Genomic DNA, 19,675 nt, shown 5'->3' with positions numbered 1-19,675 from the left:
GTTTATTTTAGCTTTACTTTGCCTGAAACCGTAAAATGTCATCTCAAGGAAAGATATCTGATCTTCACTCTGGAATTTTAATAAATGGTTTTCAACCAAAATATTTGAACTAATGTTAGTTGGTATCAGCTTAATATTAAATACTTAGCTGATATGATTTGATTAACCTAATTTTACAGTTTGTAATTTCCGTTAAGAACCCAGTAGGAAAGTGTAGTATATTCATATTAAGGAAAGTTTGGAAAATGTAGAAATATTAGAAAAAAGAAAATAAACCTCACAGTGTACTACCATGATCCAAATGCAAACACTGTGTGAATCCATGTCATTCACAAGGACTATATAGCTCAAGATTTTTGGAATCCTTACTTTATTGAATACTACCTAACATTGAATTTCATTTGATATAGTAAAATATCAGTGAAAAATATAACCTTTCAGACCATTAGTGATTAACTTTTGACCAATTTTTGCCAAAGTAGAATACTCTGTTTTACAGATTACTTTTTAAAATTTATCAAAATACAATATTCTTTAATGTATACAAGACTGTAACTTTTCTGGCTAAAGCATTTAGCCAGACATTTTTATTTATATTAGCATTTCATACAGCACTGAAGAGGCTGAGGTGGGAGTATTTATTGCTTGAGCCCAGGAGTTCAAGACCAGCCTGGGCAACATGGCAGGACCTCATCTCTACAAAATTAAAAAATCAGCCACACATGGTGGTGTGCGTCTGTGGTCTCAACTACTTGGGAGGCTCAGGTAAGAGGATTATTTGAGCCCAGGAGGTTGAGGCTGCAGTGAGTCCTCCTACCTCGGTCTCCCAAGTAGCTGGGACCACAGACGCACACCACCATGCCTGGCTAATTTTTCAATTTTGAAAAGATGAGGTCTTGCCATATCGCCCAGGCTGGTCTTGAACTCTGGGCTCAAGCAGTACCCCTGCCTCAGCCTCTCAAAGTGTTGGGATTACAGGTGTGAGCCACTGCACCTGGCTTATCAAAGGATTCTTAAAGAAACTGCACTTTGGGCTGGGCACGGTAGCTCACCTGAGGTCACGAGTTTGAGACCAGCCTGGCCAACATGTTGAAACCCTGTCTCTACTAAACATACAAAAATTAGGCTGGGTGTGGTGGCTCACACCTGTAATTCCAGCACTTTGGGAGGCTGAGGCGGGAGGATCATGAGGTCAGGAGTTTGAGACCAGCCTGGCCAACATGGTGAAACCCCGTCTCTACTAAAAGTACAAAAATTAGCTGGGCGTGGTGGTGCACAACTGTAATCCCAGCTACTGGGACAGCTGAGCCAGGAGAGTGGCTTGAACCCAGGAGGCGGAGGTTGCAGTGAGCCGAGATCGTGCCACCACCCTCCAGCCTGGGTGACAGAGCAAGACTCTGTTTCAAACAAACGAACAAAAATACAAAAATTACCCGGATGTGGTGGCGGGCACCTGTAATCCCAGCTACTCAGGTGGCTGAGGCAGGAGAATTGGTTAAACCCAGGAGGCAGAGGTGGCAGTGAGCTGAGATCGTGCCACTCCACTCCAGCCTGGGCAACAGAGTGAGACGCCGACTCAAAAAAAAAAAAAAAAAAAAGAAAGAAAAGAAAAAAAGAAACTGCACTTTGGTCAGTTTGCAGTGAAATTAAGTATTTAATGATCCAGATGATCATGACCTACTATTAAAGTTTCAATGAAAAGACACATGTTGAAGTCACTTTAAAGTACTTGTTAAGATACAAAACCACAGAGGTAGCATTATCACAAATATTACCAAACGCCACAGATTCAAAATCATGGCTTTGAAAGTGATAGATCTTTGTGGCTGCTTACATAGAGTTAACAAATGTTAAATCTGTAAATAACAGTCCACTGAATTTTCAGTCTTTTTTTTCTATATTTGTACTTTTTAAATTGAGATTTATAGAATTAAATTTAAATGGAAGTTACATATTCAAGATACTATGTTATATCTTCTGTTAGAATATGAAATATTCAAAGTTAAAATATGGAATCTAGAAATCCAAACATGGATATTTTGAGAACAGTGGCAGAAATCAATGAGGTAAAGAGCTCATGAAAGTCACCTACAGAATAAATGAGTATCAGTCTTGGTTTTCAGGAAGAATAGAAATTGTCTAGAAAAGGACATGTCAGAAATTTGTTCTGACTATTTATACTGGTGTCCTCTTTTTATTATAAACCATTGCCTAGGTATTCTCAAATAAATAAATGTGGACTTTGGGGCAGGTGTTGAAATTTCATTTCCATTTCCATTCTCAACATCTTTAAACTTTGCTGCAAAAACTATTAGATATATATTTTAGATATATTGTTGGAAAACAAAATCTATTTCCTTGTCATACTTTGTTTAGATTGCATCCTTCTTCAGCAACAATTTGGACTACTTCATTGCTTCACTGAGCTATGGACCTAAGGCAGCGAGTGGATTCATTAGTCCTCTTTCAGCTGAATGCATGCTACAGTATAAGAAAAAAGCTGCTGCCTATATGAAGTCTTTGAGAAAGGTTTGTTAGCTGCTGTTAATATTTAAATCAGAGGAAACATCAGGAGTCATTCTAGAGAATGGCAAGAGTTTTTCTGCAGTTTATATTGTTGACTTTTTATACGATATTGGGGTACAGGTTGTTGGTGGGTGTTGGGGGAGGGCTGTGGGGAAGAGGAGGTGACAGGACCCAGACTTTACCTGAGAAGCAGCTTTGCCTATATTCGTAGGCCATGTTGGACTCATGTCCCAAGTGCCTGATAGAGCGCCTGGGGTGAGGTAGCCAGCCAAACAGTAAATATTGAACTTCAGAAACTCTTAAACTTGTAGAAACAGAAAAAAAAGAAATATGTGTATGATTTTTTTCTGAATAAGAATATGCAGTTGTTGCAAAAAAAAAAGAAAAAAAAAGAGAGAAGATACTGCAGTATATTAAGAAGAAAATTGTGGTCACCTGTAATCCTACCACCCAAATGTAGCTATAATTGACTTTTTTAGAAAACAATATATTTATATCCAAAAAATGTTATTATATGTTTGAGTGCACATGCACACTCATACTATAAAAAGCAGAATGTATTTAGGTGCATGTACTGTTTTAGAATATTTTTTTCTCTTAATGCATTGAGGATATATTTATATATATCTCAAAAATTGTATCTATAAAATACGTGACTCAAGGGACATCATTAAAAAAGAATGAAGGAAATAGGAATAATAAAATATAAAATATAAATTACTATTTTTTTATATTTTAGCTGCTCCTTGGGGAGCAGGACTAACTTATAGACAGTGCACCCAGAGCTGCCAGCTGTCATCATTTATTTATAGTGTTTGCTTCTGTAAATTTATAATTTAATTCATTGCTGGTAGATATTTAAGTTGTTGCCTGTTTTTCACTGTTACAGTGGAGTGCTACAGTGGATATTCTTGCACCTGCAATTTGTGCATTTTACTTTTTTCTCTTCTTTAAACGTTTTAACTATGCAGTGCATAAACACGTTCTTATATTAAATTAGATCATTACAGGTAAATTATAATCCCTAATTCCAGTTCCTCTCTAGAGGTAACCATAATTATCAGTTTGATGTGTAACCTTTCAGGCTCTTTGAGCATTTATAAGCATGCAATCTATAAACAAAGAATTTTTCTTCCTTCCTTCCTTCACTTTTCTTTTGTTCTTTTCTCCTTTTTTCTTTTCTTGTCCTTTTTTCTTCCCAAATGCATGTTTCATTTTGCAATTTGCTTTTTTTAATTTAAAATAATGACTTAGAGACTGTCTATGTCATTTCATGTGGAACTCACTATATTCCTTTTAGATACGGCATAGAATTCTATAATATGGATGTTCCATAGTTTGTTTAGGTTTCCCTTAATTGGTAGGCATTTAGGTTAATTCCACTTTTTTACTGTTACAATAATACTGCAATGGATAGCCTTGTAAATGTTTCCTTGGGCACATGGGTGGAATATGAGAAGTAGAATGTTGTAGGCCATGTGGCTTGTACATTTTAAGTTTTAATAGTAGTTGCCAGTTGTCCTTCAAAATGGGCACTCTGAAGGATACTTCCCACGGTATAAAAGCTACCTATCTCCCTATGTGAATTGCTGGTTCAAAGTCTGTGAGTGTTTCAAATTTTGGCATGTTTTTCCAGACTATACTTCAGGAAGGTTACCTATTTATAGTTTGCCAGTAGTAGAAATATGAATTTAACCCAGGCATTTAATATTCATCAATCTCAGGAGAGGTTTCTTGCTGTTGTTTTGGTTCATATGTATATATTTGCTTGTTAATGAGGTGGAACATCCTTTCATAGTTACCACTTGTGTTTACTGTATAAATTCTCTCTTTAGGTCATTTACCTTTTTTTTTTGAGATGGAGTCTTGCACTATCGCCCAGGCTGGAGTGCAGTGGCATGATCTCGGCTCCGCCTCCCAGGTTCACACCATTCTCCTGCCTCAGCCTCCCAAGTAGCTGGCACTACAGGTGCCTGCCACCACACCCGGCTAATTTTTTGTACTTTTAGTAGAGACGGGGTTTCACCATATTAGCCAGGATGGTCTTGATCTCCTGACCTCCTGATCCACCTGCCTCGGCCTACCAAAGTGCTGGGATTACAGGCGTGAGCCACTGCGCCCGGCCTTACCTACTTTTAAATAAATGTTTCTAATTAGGGTTGAAAGAGCTCTCTCTATGTTAAGAATGTTAATTTTGTGTTTATGTGGGAAATATTTTTCCCTAGTTTGCTGTAATAGTTTTTCAAAATAGAAGTTTTTATTTTTGTATCATCAAATAGGTCTTTTTCTTCATGGTGATCATTCTTAGCCAGGGTTGATTTCCAAGGTAGAAACATTCACCTGTATTTTCTTCCAGCATTTTTACAGTCTAAAGTTTTACATTTGGACAGGCAGCCTGTAGTAGCTGGAAAAAAATACATAAATAAATAAATTTTTAGATTTGGATCTTTAATTCATCCAGAATTTATTCTGATATAAGATGTCAAAGAAGGATCTAAATAATTATTTTTTTCAATAATTAGCTGATTGTCCTTGTACCGTTTATTTAGTCCATCTTTTCTCCATTCAGTTAGAAATGCAATATTTGCCACATAATAAATTTTTATGTATGCTTTTGTTCGTTTCTGGATATTTTATTCTGTTCTTCATCTATTTTGGTGCAAGTCCATATGGTTTTAGTTAGTGTAGTTTATACTGATGCTCCTTGACTTATGATGGGATTACGTCCTGATAAGCCCATTGTATGTTGAAAATATTGCAGCCGGGTGCAGTGGCTCATGCCTGTAATCCCGACACTTTGGGATGTCAGGGTGGGAGGATCACTTGAGTCCAGGAGTTCGAGATCAGCCTGGGCAACATAGGGAGACCTCGTCTCTACAAAAAAAAAAAAAAAAAAATAGCCTGGCATGGTGGTGCATGCCTGTAGTCCCAGGTGCATGCATGGGAGGCTGGGCTGAGGCAGGAGGAGCCCTTGAGTCTGGGAGGTCAAGGCTGCAGTGAGTCGTGATCACGCTACTGCACTCCAGCCCAGGGCGACAAAGTGAGACCTTGTCTCAAAAAAAAAAAAAAAAGGTCATGTCAAAAATGCATTTAATGTGCCTAACCTACCAACCGTCATAGCTTAGCCTAGCCTGCCTTAAATGTGCTCAAAACACTTACATTAGCCTACACTTGGGCAAGTCATCTAACATAAAGCGTATTTTATTTTATTTATTTATTTATTTATTTATTTATTTATTTTTGAATCAGAGTCTTGCTCTGTCGCCCAGGCTGGAGTGCAATGGCGCGATCTCGGCTCACCACAACCTCTGCCTCCTGGGTTCAAGCGATTCTCCTGCCTCAGCCTCCCACAGGATCCTGCCACCTCCCCCGGCTAATTGTTTTTGTATTTTTAGTAGAAACGGGGTTTCACCATGTTGGTCAGGCTGGTCTCGAACTCCTGACCTTAGGAAGTCCACCCGCCTCGGCCTTCCAAAGTGCTGGGATTACAGGCGTGAGATACCGTGCCCGGCCTTATTTATTTATTTTTGAGATGGAGTCTTACTCACTCTGTCGCCCAGGCTGGAGTGCAGTGATGCAATCTCTGCTCACCGCAACCTCTGCCTCCGGGGTTCAAAGGAGCCTCCTGCCTCAGCCTCCTGAGTAGCTTGGATTACAGGTGTGTGCCACCACGCCTGGCTAATTTTTGTATTTTTAGTAGCACCATTTTGGCCCGGCTGGTCTCGAACTCCTGACCTCAAGCAATCCATCACCTCGGTGTCCCAAAGTGCTAAGATTACAGGGGTGAGCCACCACTCCCGGCCAATTTTATAATAGTGTTGAATATCTCATGTAACTTACTGAATACTGTACTGAAAGTGAAAAACAGAATGGTTGTATGTATAAGTACTCAAAAATATGATTTCTACTGAATGCATTGCTTTTGCACCATCGTAAAGTCATCAGTCGAACCAAGGTAAGTCAGTGACCATTTATAATTGCTTTAAGTTCTTTATTGTTTTTCTTTTTTTTTTCTTTTTGAGACGGAGTCTCGCTCTGTTGTCCAGGCTAGAGTGCAATGGCACAATCTCTGCTCACTGCAACCTCCGCCTCCCAGGTTCAAGTGATTCTCGTGCCTCAGCTTCCCTAGTAGCTGGGACTACAGGCGCGTGCCACCATACCCGGCTAATTTTTGTATTTTTAGTAGAGATGGGGTTTCACCATATTGGCCAGGCTGGTCTTGAATTCCTGACCTTGTGATCCGCTCGCCTCAACCTCCCAAAGTGCTGGGATTATAGGTGTGAGCCACCGCGCCCAGGCTATTATTTTTCTTTTAAAAAATTATCTTCCTTTTCACGTGTATTAAAGAAAATAGTCTGCTTTGACATACATCTGAATTTATTGTCACACCTCATTTAGCATTCTTTGTGTATGTTGGATGCAGGGGAGGGGTGATACAATATTTTTTCTTTAATTCTTATGATGCTTTTATCATAGCCCCTCTTGGAGTCTGTGCCTTATGAAGAAGCACTGGCAAACCGCCGCATCCTTCTCAGCTCTACTGAAAGTCGAGAAGGCCTTGCACAGCAAGTATGGCACTGGGAAAATTATGGAAATTGTTAAAGAACAGAAATGTTAAATCCCCCATAGAAAGTTTTTAAGATACGTAGAATGATTCAAAAGTCTGCATAAATAAACATGTGAAATGAATTGTTTAATACATACTAAAAAGCAAATAGACATAATTTGTTGAAAAACATGTGTTGACACTCTAAGTCATCTTGATTCAGTTGGTGGTATAATTGGAACTAAAGTAATATCAACACACTTTGGCCATGATGATTAATTCTTTCTTTTTAGGTACTAGATTTAAATGTCTGAAATACTAAAGTATAAGAGGGGGCAAGAGCTAGTGACTCTGAGTTATTTTTATTTCTTAAAGGAGCAAGAATGAAAAATGTGCAATATTTAGTGGTCAGTTGAGTTTAGGGAGTGGGTGGGAGTGGGAGGCACTGTCTTTTTCAGAAAAAAAGGAAAAAAAAATATGTATATATTTGTCCACAGTTGGTGGCTGGTAACTCCCATAGTCCTTGTTACAGTAAATGGAATCTCTGTCTCTGATCTTCTCTTGCCCTCTTTTAACTTGCCTAAGGCAGGACTCTAATCTGACTTCACAGCATTATAGGGCATAAGACCCTCATTCTAGAGGTGTTGCCCCATACCCTAGAGAAAGAAATGCTGCTGTACAGAGAAGAATCTAAACAAGACAGGGCTTATTGGGTTTTGGGTTTTTTTTTTTCCGAGATGGAGTCTCACTGTGTCACCTAGGCTGGAGTGCAGTGTCGTGATCTCAGCTTGCTGCAACCTCTGCCTCCTGGGTTCAAGCGATTGTCCTGCCTCAGCCTCCAGAGTAGCTGGGATTACAGGTGCATACCACCATGCCCGGCTAGTTTTTGTATTTTTAGTATAGACAGGGTTTCGCCACATTGGCCGGGCTGGTCTTGAACTCCTGACCTCAAGTGATCCCCCTGCCTTGGCCTCCCAAAGTGCTGGGATTACAGTTGTGAGCCATTGTGCCCAGTGGAGCTTGTTGGATTTAGGTCCAGTCACATTTCTTCATGGTTGTCAATCATGCCTATCCAGTGCAGTCTCCATGAAAAGCCCAAGAGGGCAGGGTTTGGGAGCTTCTGAATAGCTGAACACATAGAGGCTCTTGGAGGGTGGCATGCCCAGGGAGGACATGGAAAGTCTGCACCCCTTCCTCTGCTTCACTCTAAATCTCTTCATCTGTATCCTTGGTAATAAGCCAGTAAACATGTTTCCCTGACTTCTGTGAGCCACTCCAGCAAATTAATCAAACTCAAAAAGGGAGTCATGGGAACCTCAATTTAAAGCCGGTTAGTCACAAGTTCTCAAGGTCCAGACTTGTGACTGCCGTCTGCAGGGGAGGCATTTTTGGGAACTGAGCTCACAATCTGTGCGATCTCACACTATCTCCATGTAGATAGTGGTGGAATTAAATGGGAGGACATCCAGCTGATGTCCACAACAAAACTGACTACTTGTTTGTTGATGGGGAAATACCCCACATATTTTGGGGTCACAGAAGTCTTCTGTATTGATTGTTAAAGTGTGAGAACAGAGAAAAAACGATTTGAGAGTTTTTCATAGCAAAGGTTTACCTTAAAAATTATTAGGACCTTAGAAGCCTTCCTCGTGCCCATTTCCAGTTACTGCTCTCCTCTCCCCCAAAGGTAACCATTCTCCTGCCTTCTAGCACTATAGATTAGTTTTTTTCCCTGATACTGAACTTTTTATTAAATGCAATTATGCTTTTTCAGGTCTGGCTTTTTGTGTTCAGCACAGTATATGGTATTAGGTTGGTGCAAAAGTAATTGTGGTTGTTGATATTACTTTTAAATAAATGGCAAAACTACAAAATTACTTTTGCACCAACCTATAGTTCTATTTTTTTTTTTTTTTTGGAGATGGAGTCTTACTCTGTCGCCCAGGCTGGAGTGCAGTGGCGCTATCTTGGCTCACTGCAAACTCCGCCTCCTGGGTTCACGCCATTCTTCTGCCTCAGCCTCCCGAGTAGCTGGGACTACAGGCGCCCGCCACCACGCCTGGCTAATTTTTTGTATTTTTAATAGAGATGGGGTTTCACTGTGTTAGCCAGGATGGTCTCGATCTCCTGACCTCGTGATCAGCCCGCCTCGGCCTCCTAAAGTGCTGGGATTACAGTCATGAGCCACCGTGCCCGGCCTGCACCAACCTATAGTTCTAATTGTTTACAAACATGTCCATTTTTGTATTCTCTGCTTTTTATATTTTAATTAAGTGGATGGTTTAAGTTGCTGTGCTTTGATAATTAGTGGCATTGCATACCTTTTAATTTGTTTATAGTCTTGTTCAAGTTTTTTGTTGGGTTTTTTTTTCTTTGCCTTCTTCTCTATTGAGTTGTCTATCTTATTGGTTTGCAAGAATTCCTTGTATGTTCTAGTTATTGGGTCTCTGTTGGATAAATGCTTTACAGATTCTAATTCGATTCTGAGTTTTCTTTTCACTCTTGATGTTTTTCAATGAGTAGAGTTTTTTTTTTTTATCTCACTATAGTTTAATTTCTCGATTTATGGTTGTGCTTTTTGTATCATGTCTAATAAATCTCTTCCTATTCGAGGGTCAAACTTTATTATTATATTTTTACCTCTGTGGGGTAGTTTTGGTTTACATTCTGTAAAATAGTTTTTGGGCCACTAAGGTTTATCTGTATTAGTCTCTAAGATGCAACACTCTGTTACTTTTCAAGGTTCAACAGAGTTTGGAAAAGATTTCTAAACTGGAGCAGGAAAAAGAACATTGGATGTTGGAAGCACAATTAGCCAAAATCAAGCTAGAGAAAGAAAACCAGCGAATTGCAGATAAGCTGAAGAATACAGGTAGTGCCCAGCTGGTTGGGCTGGCCCAGGAAAATGCTGCTGTGTCAAATACTGCTGGCCAGGATGAAGCCACAGCTAAGGCTGTGTTGGAGCCCATTCAGAGCACCAGTCTAGTAAGTGTCTTCTTGGTTGTCCTCAGTTTTCTTTTTTAAAGGCTAATTGGTAAGTATCTAATGTTCAACATTAACCATTGTCTTAGTTCATTCAGGCTGCTATATCAAAATACCATAAGCTGAGCATCTTGTAAATCACAGAAATTTATTTCTCCCAGTTCTTGAGGCTGGGACGTTCAGGATTAAGGTGCTGGGAGATTCACTGTCTGGTTAGGGTCTGTTTCCTGGTTCATAGACAGCAGCATTTTCATGGTGTTCTCACATGGCAGAAGGGTCAGGTGAGCTCTCTGGGGTCTCTTTTGTAAGGGTATTAATCCTATTAGGTTATTTCCCAAAAGCCCTACCTCCTAATACCATCACCTTGGGGGTTAGAGTTTCAACATAGGATATTGGGGGTTGGGGGGGACACAAACACGCAGGCCACAGTAACCATCTTAATTATACATCAGTTCATAACAGGAGTGATCCGTGTACTCTAGAAGAAAGCTGGTTAGTAAGCAGGATATCTCCTTCAAAAAGTAACCATTAAATTCCCTGTGATTTTACATGAGACTTCCTCATGGTGAGGACTATGTTCCTGGAAAAGATATAGTAAGTTAAATTTAAGATGATTCTGTTTTTCCATAAAAACATTTGTAATGTGGGGTTATTATGTTTCTAACAAAGGACCAAATGCCTAATTCTTTAATAGAAATAACCACAGGAAGCCGAGAGTGATGGCTTATGCCTGTAACTCCAACACTTTGGGAAGCTGAGGTGGGTGAATCACTTGAACCCAGGACTTTGAGACCAGCCTGGGCAACATAGTGAGACCCTGTCTCTACCAAAAGTAAAATAAAACAAAAACAAGTAATAATAAAAAAGAAATAACCACAAATACAATTTTAACCCAATTTTCTATGATCTATTCCTAGAGAATTATATGTGTATTATAAAGCTTTATAATATACACATACTGTAGAAACCCATCAGGTTCTTTTTTATGAGGCAGATTGTTGGCACATTATCTTGCAACTTTGTATTTCTTGCCTTATTGATAATTACAGTGATTTAGAAAGTGAAAAACATTTATATTGCTGTTATAGAATTTAAAGTTACTTTAAAAAATGTTTTCTAATTACACTATTCTGTTCACTGTAAAAAATTAGGAAAATCTAGAAAAAGAAATCAGGAAGGAAAAACCCTAATAATCAAAGGAGTCTTTTAGGTGTATTTTTTTTAACAAACATTTTTTTTACAAGCTTGATGAGCTTGAAAGCCATGGTGCTTCTTGAAGACCCTAAGGTGTGTGCTTTTCTGCTGACTTTACTCCTGAAGCTCACTGATGCTATTGAAGAGCAAGTCATGGTTCTTCCACCTCATTCAGAGCATACCCGCTAGTTAAATATACAAACCAGATTTTATCTTCAGACCTTATTGCATCTAAACAGTGTCAGAACCTCAGATGATTGTGAATTTTCCTAGGTATGGTAATGATATTATTATTTAGGAGAATATCTTTACTTTTTAGAGATGGATTTCCGTGTACTTAGAGTAAGGTATCAAAATGTCTGCAACTTACGCTCACATGTTTACAAAAAAATATATCTGCACAGATCAATAAAGCAAAATAGGCATGCTAGCAATTATTGAATCTAGATACTAGATATACAGATGTTTACTATACTTTTTACCGCTAACCTTTCTGCATGTTTGACATTTTTCATAATAAAATATAGAAGAGAAAAAAGAATCATTGTTTGTTCTGGGAGGTATGGGGGGAAAAAACCCAAGAATTAAAATTTTTAGAAAAGCAACAAATAGAAAATAATAACAATTTAAAAATAAAAATAAAACCTAAAAACAACAACAACAATTAAAATTTTTAGAAATGCAATAAATAAATAAAAACTTCCTAGTTTGGGCTGGGTGCGTGGCTTATGCCTGTAATCCTAGCACTTTGGAAGGCGGAGGCGGGTGGATTGCCTGAGCTCAGGAGTTCGAGACCTGGGCAACAAGGTGAAACTCCATCTCTACTAAAATACAGAAGAAATTAGCCAGGCGTGGCGGCCTGCGCCTGTAGTCTCAGCTACTCGGGAGGCTGAGACAGGAGAATTGCTTGAACCTGGGAGGCGGAGGTCACAGTGAGCTGAGATCATGCCACTGCACGCCAGCCTGGGCACCAGAGCCAGACTCTGTCTCTACAAAAAAAAACCCAAAGAAACAAAAAGAATACCTTCCTAGTTTGTTGACCATGAATGTTCATGACCAATGGTCATGGTGACCTTGAATGGTCGCCACACTCACAGGACAATCCTGTAGTGTTCACCAAAGGCAAGTCTTTGTTCCAGTCACAAGTCCTGCGTGTTGCCTCTGATGGGACAAGATGACTGTTTTTACCTCCATATCAGTGGTTTAGCATTTAGCTACGGTGTATAAATGAGGTAAAGAGAGGGACATTCAACAAACAAAAGAATTCCAACATCCATCCAAATAGCATTTAAGAACTGCCCCCACTCCCTTGCCTTTAGATTTTTCCTTCAGTGTCTGTCTCAAATGATGGGGTCAGACCGTTCATTATGTCTGATTTCTTCTCCCCAGCTCCATTGCCTGTATCCATTCCTTCCTTCTTCTTAGAGTTGGTGGTGTCCAGACTAGACCAGGGAGGGTGCTGCTGACAATGACATTGTAATTATAGAAATCGTGTGCCTGACACAGGTCTAAGGACTTTCCAAAGTATTAGTCAGTCAGTCAGTCCTCACACAGGATTGTAGGTACTGTCATAACTCCATTTCATAGTTGAGGAAACCAAGGACCAAAGAGAAATAACTCACATGAAGTCACACACTTGATAAGTGATGGGATGTCTCATCCCAAGCCCTGCCCTCTTAACCAAGATGGCCTTGTGTCTGATCCATGTCAGAAAACAGATTAGCCGACATAAACTCATTTGTTAGCCAGGTGTGGTAGCCCACGCCTGTTGTCCCAGCTACTCCAGAGGATGAAGCAGGAGGATTTTTGAGTCCAGGAGTCTGAGGCTGCAGTGGGCTATCATTGTGCCACTGTACTCCAGCCTGGACAACAGATTGAGGCCTTGACTGTAAAAAAAAAAAAACAAATAAAAATCAGATAAACTCATTTGCTTACTGCTTGCCTTACTGAGGTGCTGGAATTGGTAACACTGGCATATATATTTCTTTATAAATTAATAATTTTAAAACGTGGAATGCTTCATGAATTTTCATGTCATCTTTGAGCAGGGACCATGCTAATTTCTGTATCGTTCCAATTTTAGTACATGTGCTGCTGAAGAAGCACAATGCTGGTATATTTGAGTTGTTAATGTCAGTTGCTGAAAGTTTTGGATTATCTTTTTATTTGAACATTTTCAATGGAAAACGCTATTCTTACATATGTAAGTGAAAAAAATTTCTAGGGAGGGACACGAAAAATCTTTAGTACTGAACACTATTGGGCCATGAGTGATAATGACCTTAGTTGGGTTTGGTGACTTTAGAAGTTGCTATTTAAATCAACTAGTTAGTGTAGGGGTGGAAAGGACCTGATACCTTTTCTCTCCATCATGAGGGTCACAGCCAGCACTCCTATAACAAAAGACAGGTTAACTGCTAACAGCAGATTTCTGCCGAAAATAACCTGGAGTCTTGCCTTGCACACAGTGCACAATAGAAATAAAAAGAGATGGAGTTTTCTGCTTTCCTTGATGTTTCTACTTTCAGCCTTTCTTTTTACCCCCATGCCCTTTAAGTGACCTTAAGGGAACTAATTGTGTGGCTGTGTATGTGTGTGTATCTTTGTGTCTTTTCTGTCTTCTTCCTCTTGGGTGTTGGGAGCAAGTATGTGCCCATTTCAGTGTTAATTGATTAACAAAGGAAGCTCATCCTACAGGGAGATTACTTTGATTCAGTCACTTTGAGGCAGAAAAAGTAACCTCAGATAGAAACTTTTCTTTTTTTTTTTTGAGACGGAGTCTCGCTCTGTGGCCCAGGCTGGAGTGCAGTGGTGCGATCTCCACTCACTGCAAGCTCTGCTTCCCGGGTTCCACGCCATTCTCCTGCCTCAGGCTCCCAAGTAGCTGGGACTACAGGCGCCTGCCACCACGCCCGGCTAATTTTTTGTATTTTTAGTAGAGACGGGGTTTCACTGTGTTAGCCAGGATGGTCTCAATCTCCTGACCTTGTGATCCGCCCACCTCGGCCTCCCAAAGTGCTGGGATTACAGGCGTGAGCTGCCGCGCCCGGCCTAGAAACTTATTTCTAACTCTGTAACATTTCAAGAGTTAAATGCTTGTTATTTTTAGCAAGATACCTAGTATTATAATTTGAATATTCAGCCACCTATTATATATTATAAAAAAAGATAGCAGTAGCCTTAAAGTAAAAGCACAGAACAATATACATTTCTGTTTTTTGCCGGAATGGAAAAGCATTGCTTAAATTAATAGAATTTTTAAACATATATTTTAAGTATAAAAATGACATTATCCTGAATAATCAAGCCACCAATGTTATCGTTTTTTTCTACTAAATTTCATATATAGTTGACACTGTACTACATAAAATTTCAAATCTTTTAGCATAATGTTAAAACATAAACATCCTGTTATAAGAAACTCAGTAGAAACTTACTGATTTCATAGTATTCCATATCTATTATACCTTAGTTTACCTATGATTAGATATTGGTTATAACTTATGCTATTTTAAATAATGTCTCATTTTTATGTATAAGGTTATTTCTTCATGTTAAATGATTACCTCAGGATGTATTCTCAGAGTTGGAATTACTACTTCAGAAGGCATGAATATTTTCAAATTCCTTGATCTTTATTACCAAATTATTTTTTAAAAGGACTGTATCAGTTTATACTATTGTTAGTATCATATGAGAAAATGTTAAAGTAATCTGTGTTAAAGGCTTTCCTTGCATTGTCGGGCGCGGTGGCTCACGCCTGTAATCCCAGCACTTTGGGAGGCCAAGGCGGGTGGATCACGAGGTCAAGAGTTCGAAACCAGCCTGGCCAACATGGTGAAACCCCATCTCTACTAAAGATTAAAAAAAAAAAAAATTAGCTGGGCGTGGTGGTGGGCACCTGTAATCCCATCTACTCGGGAGGCTGAGGCAAGAGAATTGCTTGAACCCAGGAGGCGGAGGTTGCAGTGAGTCAAGATCGCACCATTGTACTCCAGCCTGGGCGAAAGGGCGAGACTATGTCTCAAAAAAAAAAAAAAAAAAAGTTTTCCTTGCATTTATACAGTACCATTCCTTTGAAGGACTTGGTGCTGTACCCATTTTCAAATCATAACCCGGGAGTAAGGGGGTGAGGATGAGCAGGTGGAATAGATGTTTCCTCGCAGTTTATTTTATAAACTGCAGTCATATTTGAATATGTAAAATTAAATGATTGGAGTATTATTCCAAGCAAGTTTTCACTAAAAGAGAGTAATTGCTACTTCTACTTCATAAAGTAGAAAAATTATGGCTCTTCTATTTTAAAAGTTCTTATCAAAGACTCTTTTACAGCCAGGTGGGCATAACATTCATTAGTACACATTCAGCTGATATACTCTCAGTGTTCAGAACAATACTCCAGAGGAAATTATTTAGAATACATTAAAACTGTCTATTGACTGGGCGCGGTGGCTCTTGCCTGTAATCCCAGCACTTTGGGGGGCTGAGGCAGGCAGATCACGAGGTCAGGAGTTCAAGACCAGCCTGGCCAACATGGTGAAACCTGCCTCTACTAAAGATACAAAAAATTAGCTGGGCGTGGTGGCGTGCACCTGTAATCCCCACTACTCGGGAGGCTGAGGCGGGAGAATTGCTTGAACCCGGGAGGTGGAGGTTGCAGTGAGCCTAGGTCGCACCATTGCACTCCAGCCTGGGCAACAGGGTGAGACTCTGTCTCAGAAACAAACAAACAAACAAAAACTGTTCATTGAGTGTAATATCTTATTGACAGAATCCATTGACACTGAGTTTCCAGTAGTTTCCTTGTCATTGTGCCCAAGCACATGCCCCTCCACCTTGAACAATAACCAGAATTCAGAAATCATGACCATCTGTTTTTGAAATCTTAAACTGTAGAAACAAACTTTTAAAAAATCTAGCAGCAGCCAGGCGTGGTGACTCATGCCTATAATCTCAGCTACTCAGGAGGCTGGAGACGGAGGATCTCTTGAGCCCAGGAATTTGACGCTGCAGTAAGCTATGATTGCACCAATGTAATGCAGCCTGGGTGACAGAGGGAGACCTTGTGTCTAAAAAAAAATTAGAAAGAAAAAAATTTAGTAGCATTTTAATGTGTTTAAAATTACATTTTTGTTTTCATTAATTTAAATCTGAAATTTATGCTTACTCATGTCATAATAACTATATCAAAAGTATATTCTCCTTTTGAGCTTTCAACTAGAGTGTTTATTATTTGCATTTTCTGTTTGGAATGTTTAATTATTATGGTCACCGTAAAACCGTCTTTACCCCTTCTTGGCTACTGCTTTGGGAATAGGTGTAGAAATGGCAAGTTGTGGTTAAAAGCTGATCTTCCCTTCTCTCCTAGATGATTTGTTGGGTTTCAGTGAGAATGGCTAATCAGCATTTTGATAGAAGATTTGGTGATGATCATTATTGGTTACTGCCTCATGGCAGAAATAGTAAATGCAGCTACCTATCTTCATGTCCTTGTAGTAAAAGACAGTCCAAGGATGATCTTCTAGTTCTGTACCCTCAATGCTCTGTGAACGGAGAGGAGAAAATATTACAAGCGTTTGATCTATTGTGCTTGAAATGTACACATTCTGTTCTAAAAGATTTTTCCCCTTATGTTCTAGATTGGGACTTTAACCAGGACATCTGACAGTGAGGTAACATGTGCTTGTCATCATGTTGTTTGTTAGTAAATATCTGGCAGCATGTTTGTTAACAAAGTCCTGCAAAAGCCATCTTTGTCTAATTGTTGTTGTTGTTTTTTCCTGACACTTCTAGCAAATGTGGAGCCAGTGTTTTCCACCTTCGTGTATGGATCCATGTAGCTTTTCTCTGGTTCTGTTTTGATGGTCACCAACAAATTATAGCCTGTTTTTGTAATTGCCTTATTGAGTGACTTGCCATGGAGATTTGACAAGGTGTGGCTCCTGCTTGGGCCTTCATTTGCTGGCATACTACATGAGGCTGAGAGCCGTGTTAGTCCTCGCAGTGGGCAGCCAGGAAAGCAGGGCTTAGCAAGGGCTATCTAGGGCCTTGACCAAGTACAGTGTACTTGGTAGCTGTTTCTTGCCCACAAAGCAAGTGAACCCAGGTCAGATTTGGCCTGTCAGATAGGTTTGCACTTTTGAATTTTGAAATATTCTAAGATGTAACTTTATTTATTTATTTATTTAGAGACAGAGTCTCATTATATTGCCCATACTGAAGTGCAGTGGCATGATCTCAGCTCACTGCAACCTCTGCCTCCGGGTACAAGTTATTCTCCTGCCTGAGCCTCGCAGGTAGCTGGGACTTCAGGTGCATGTCACCATGTCCAGCTAATTTTTGTACTTCTAGTAGAGACAGGGTTTCGCCATGTTGGCCAGGCTGGTCTCAAACTCCTGAGTGCAGGTGATCCACCTGCCTCGGCCTCCCAAAGTGCTGGGATTACAGGCGTGAGCCACTGTGACTGGCCACTTTAAGATGTAACTTTATAAATAAATAAACATTGAAGTCATCCAACTTACCACTCAGTATGGCAAACTGGTTAATATAGTTCAAGTAAGCTGGTAGATTCTTTGATTTCTGTATTTATTCTTGTAATATAGATAATCATGAACTTCTGCGTGTATTTTTAAACTAAACTCAACAGGGTGTCATTGTTTGAGTAACTAGTAGAAATACCAGTCTGGGACAAAGGCCACAAACTGTTCAATATAGAAATAGTTTAATTTATTAGTATGTTGGGCGGGCGTGGTGGCTCACGCCTGTAATCCCAGCACTTTGGGAGGCCGAGGCGGGCGGATCACAAGATCAGGAGATCGAGACCATCCTGCCTAACACGGTGAAACCCCGTCTCTACTAACAAATATAAAAAATTAGCTGGGCGTGGTGGCGGGCGCCTGTGGTCCCAGCTACGCAGGAGGCTGAGGCAGGAGAATGGCGTGAACCTGGGAGGCGGAGCTTGCAGTGAGCCAAGACTGCGCCACTGCACTCCAGCCTGGTGACGGAGTGAGACTCTGCCTCAAAAAAAAAAAAAAAAAAAGAAAGTCAGTTTTGTGGCTAATAAAAGCTGGATGGAGGGGCATGGTTCCAGTGGGCTTCCCATTACTTCAGTTCTGTTTTCTTGAAGCCATAACTTCATTCTGAAATAGAAAGATGCTAAATAAAAGAAATTTGGAATATACACTTCCCTGCTATGTCTGAAGTTTCTTTGAGGGGGTAGGAAAACAGTGATTCCCCATCAAAGTTCAAGTGAGAATGTACAAAATGTTGTCTTTTTTTTTTTTTTTCTAGAAATGCTTCATCTCACTGGTACTTGTTTATTTATGTGTATTTGTGTTCTATTTAGGTTCCAGATGTGGAATCTCGTGAAGACTTAATTAAAAATCACTACATGGCAAGGATAGTGGAACTTACGTCTCAGTTGCAGCTGGCTGACAGTAAGTCAGTGCATTTTTATGCCGAGGTGAGTGTAGATTTAATTAGATTGGTGGTTTTTTTCCTAACCCCTGCAGGAATTAGGACACTGTCCTGTTTTCCTGCTGTTCACTGTAAGAGAGAAGTCAGTGTCCCAAGTAGCTGGGACTATGGGTGTGTACCACCACGCCCAGCTAATTTTTTGTATTTTTAGTAGAGATGGGGTTTCACCGTGTTAGCCAGAATGGTCTCGATCTTCTGATCTCATGATCCGCTGGCCTCGACCTCCCAAAGTGCTGGGATTACAGGTGTGAGCCACCTCGCCTGGCCCGGAGTTCATATTGACTAGTCTGTATACCAACTAAAAATCTTTATTTCAATAAATATAGGACTGATTTGAGTGAGGCTCTGCCTTTTTTTTTTTTTTTTTTTTTTTTTTTTGAGATGGAGTCTTGCTATGTTGCTCAGGCTACAGTGCAGTGGCACGGTCTTGGCTCAGTACAACCTCCGCCTCCTGGGTTCGAGCGATTCTCCCGCCCCAGCCTCCTGAGTAGCTGGGATTACAGGCACCCGCCATCATGCCTGGCTAATTTTTGTATTTTTGTAGAGATGGAGTTTCACCATGTTGGCCAGGCTGGTCTTGAACTCCTGACCTCAGGTGATCTGCCTGCCTCAGCCTCCCAAAGTGCTGGGATTACAGGCATGAGCCACCACCCCCAGCCACAACTCTGCCTTTAAAAAAAAAAAAAAAAAAAAGTTATTGCACTATGCAATATCATCTATAAAATTATACACAATTCATAGAATTAAGGGGGCAAATGAAGAGAGAAAGTAGAGATACCAAGGAGTAGGAAAAACAAATGGTAAGGTAGAATGGATGCTGCTCAACATAAAAGAATGCCTTCAAGATCTCTGACTTGAAACTTTATATTAAAAAGTCAGTTATGGATGGCAGATAGATGATTATAATGCTTAAAGTTGTTAAATTGTAAAAGGAAAGATAAACCCTTTATT

The 19,675-nt window shown here is 39.9% G+C and overlaps 1 protein-coding gene and 1 non-coding gene across 4 annotated transcripts in view; one reads left to right on the top strand and one right to left on the bottom strand.

Moving 5' to 3' along the window:
* PPP1R21 (protein phosphatase 1 regulatory subunit 21) overlaps positions 1–19,675 on the top strand; it is a 74,335-nt gene that overhangs the window by 47,623 nt on the left and 7,037 nt on the right. The window contains exons 15-19 of one of the 3 annotated variants that reach the window (XM_003822685.4): positions 2,377–2,529; positions 7,003–7,095; positions 9,815–10,057; positions 16,888–16,920; positions 18,594–18,710. In XM_003822685.4, the coding sequence (XP_003822733.3) occupies positions 2,377–2,529; positions 7,003–7,095; positions 9,815–10,057; positions 16,888–16,920; positions 18,594–18,710 (639 nt within the window). Of the gene's footprint in view, positions 1–2,376; positions 2,530–5,775; positions 7,096–9,814; positions 10,058–16,887; positions 16,921–18,593; positions 18,711–19,675 lie in introns of those variants that run through there. The other 2 variants (XM_003822686.4, XM_063594611.1) reach the window with 2 other exon arrangements.
* Positions 13,252–13,354, bottom strand: LOC112438929 (U6 spliceosomal RNA). The gene has a single exon (XR_003027247.1). It is a non-coding gene; the product is annotated as a U6 spliceosomal RNA (small nuclear RNA).

Source organism: Pan paniscus, chromosome 12, assembly GCF_029289425.2.
Source record: "Pan paniscus chromosome 12, NHGRI_mPanPan1-v2.0_pri, whole genome shotgun sequence".
Taxonomy (NCBI): Eukaryota; Metazoa; Chordata; class Mammalia; order Primates; family Hominidae; genus Pan; species Pan paniscus.
This window is presented reverse-complemented; position numbering and strand designations above follow the sequence as displayed.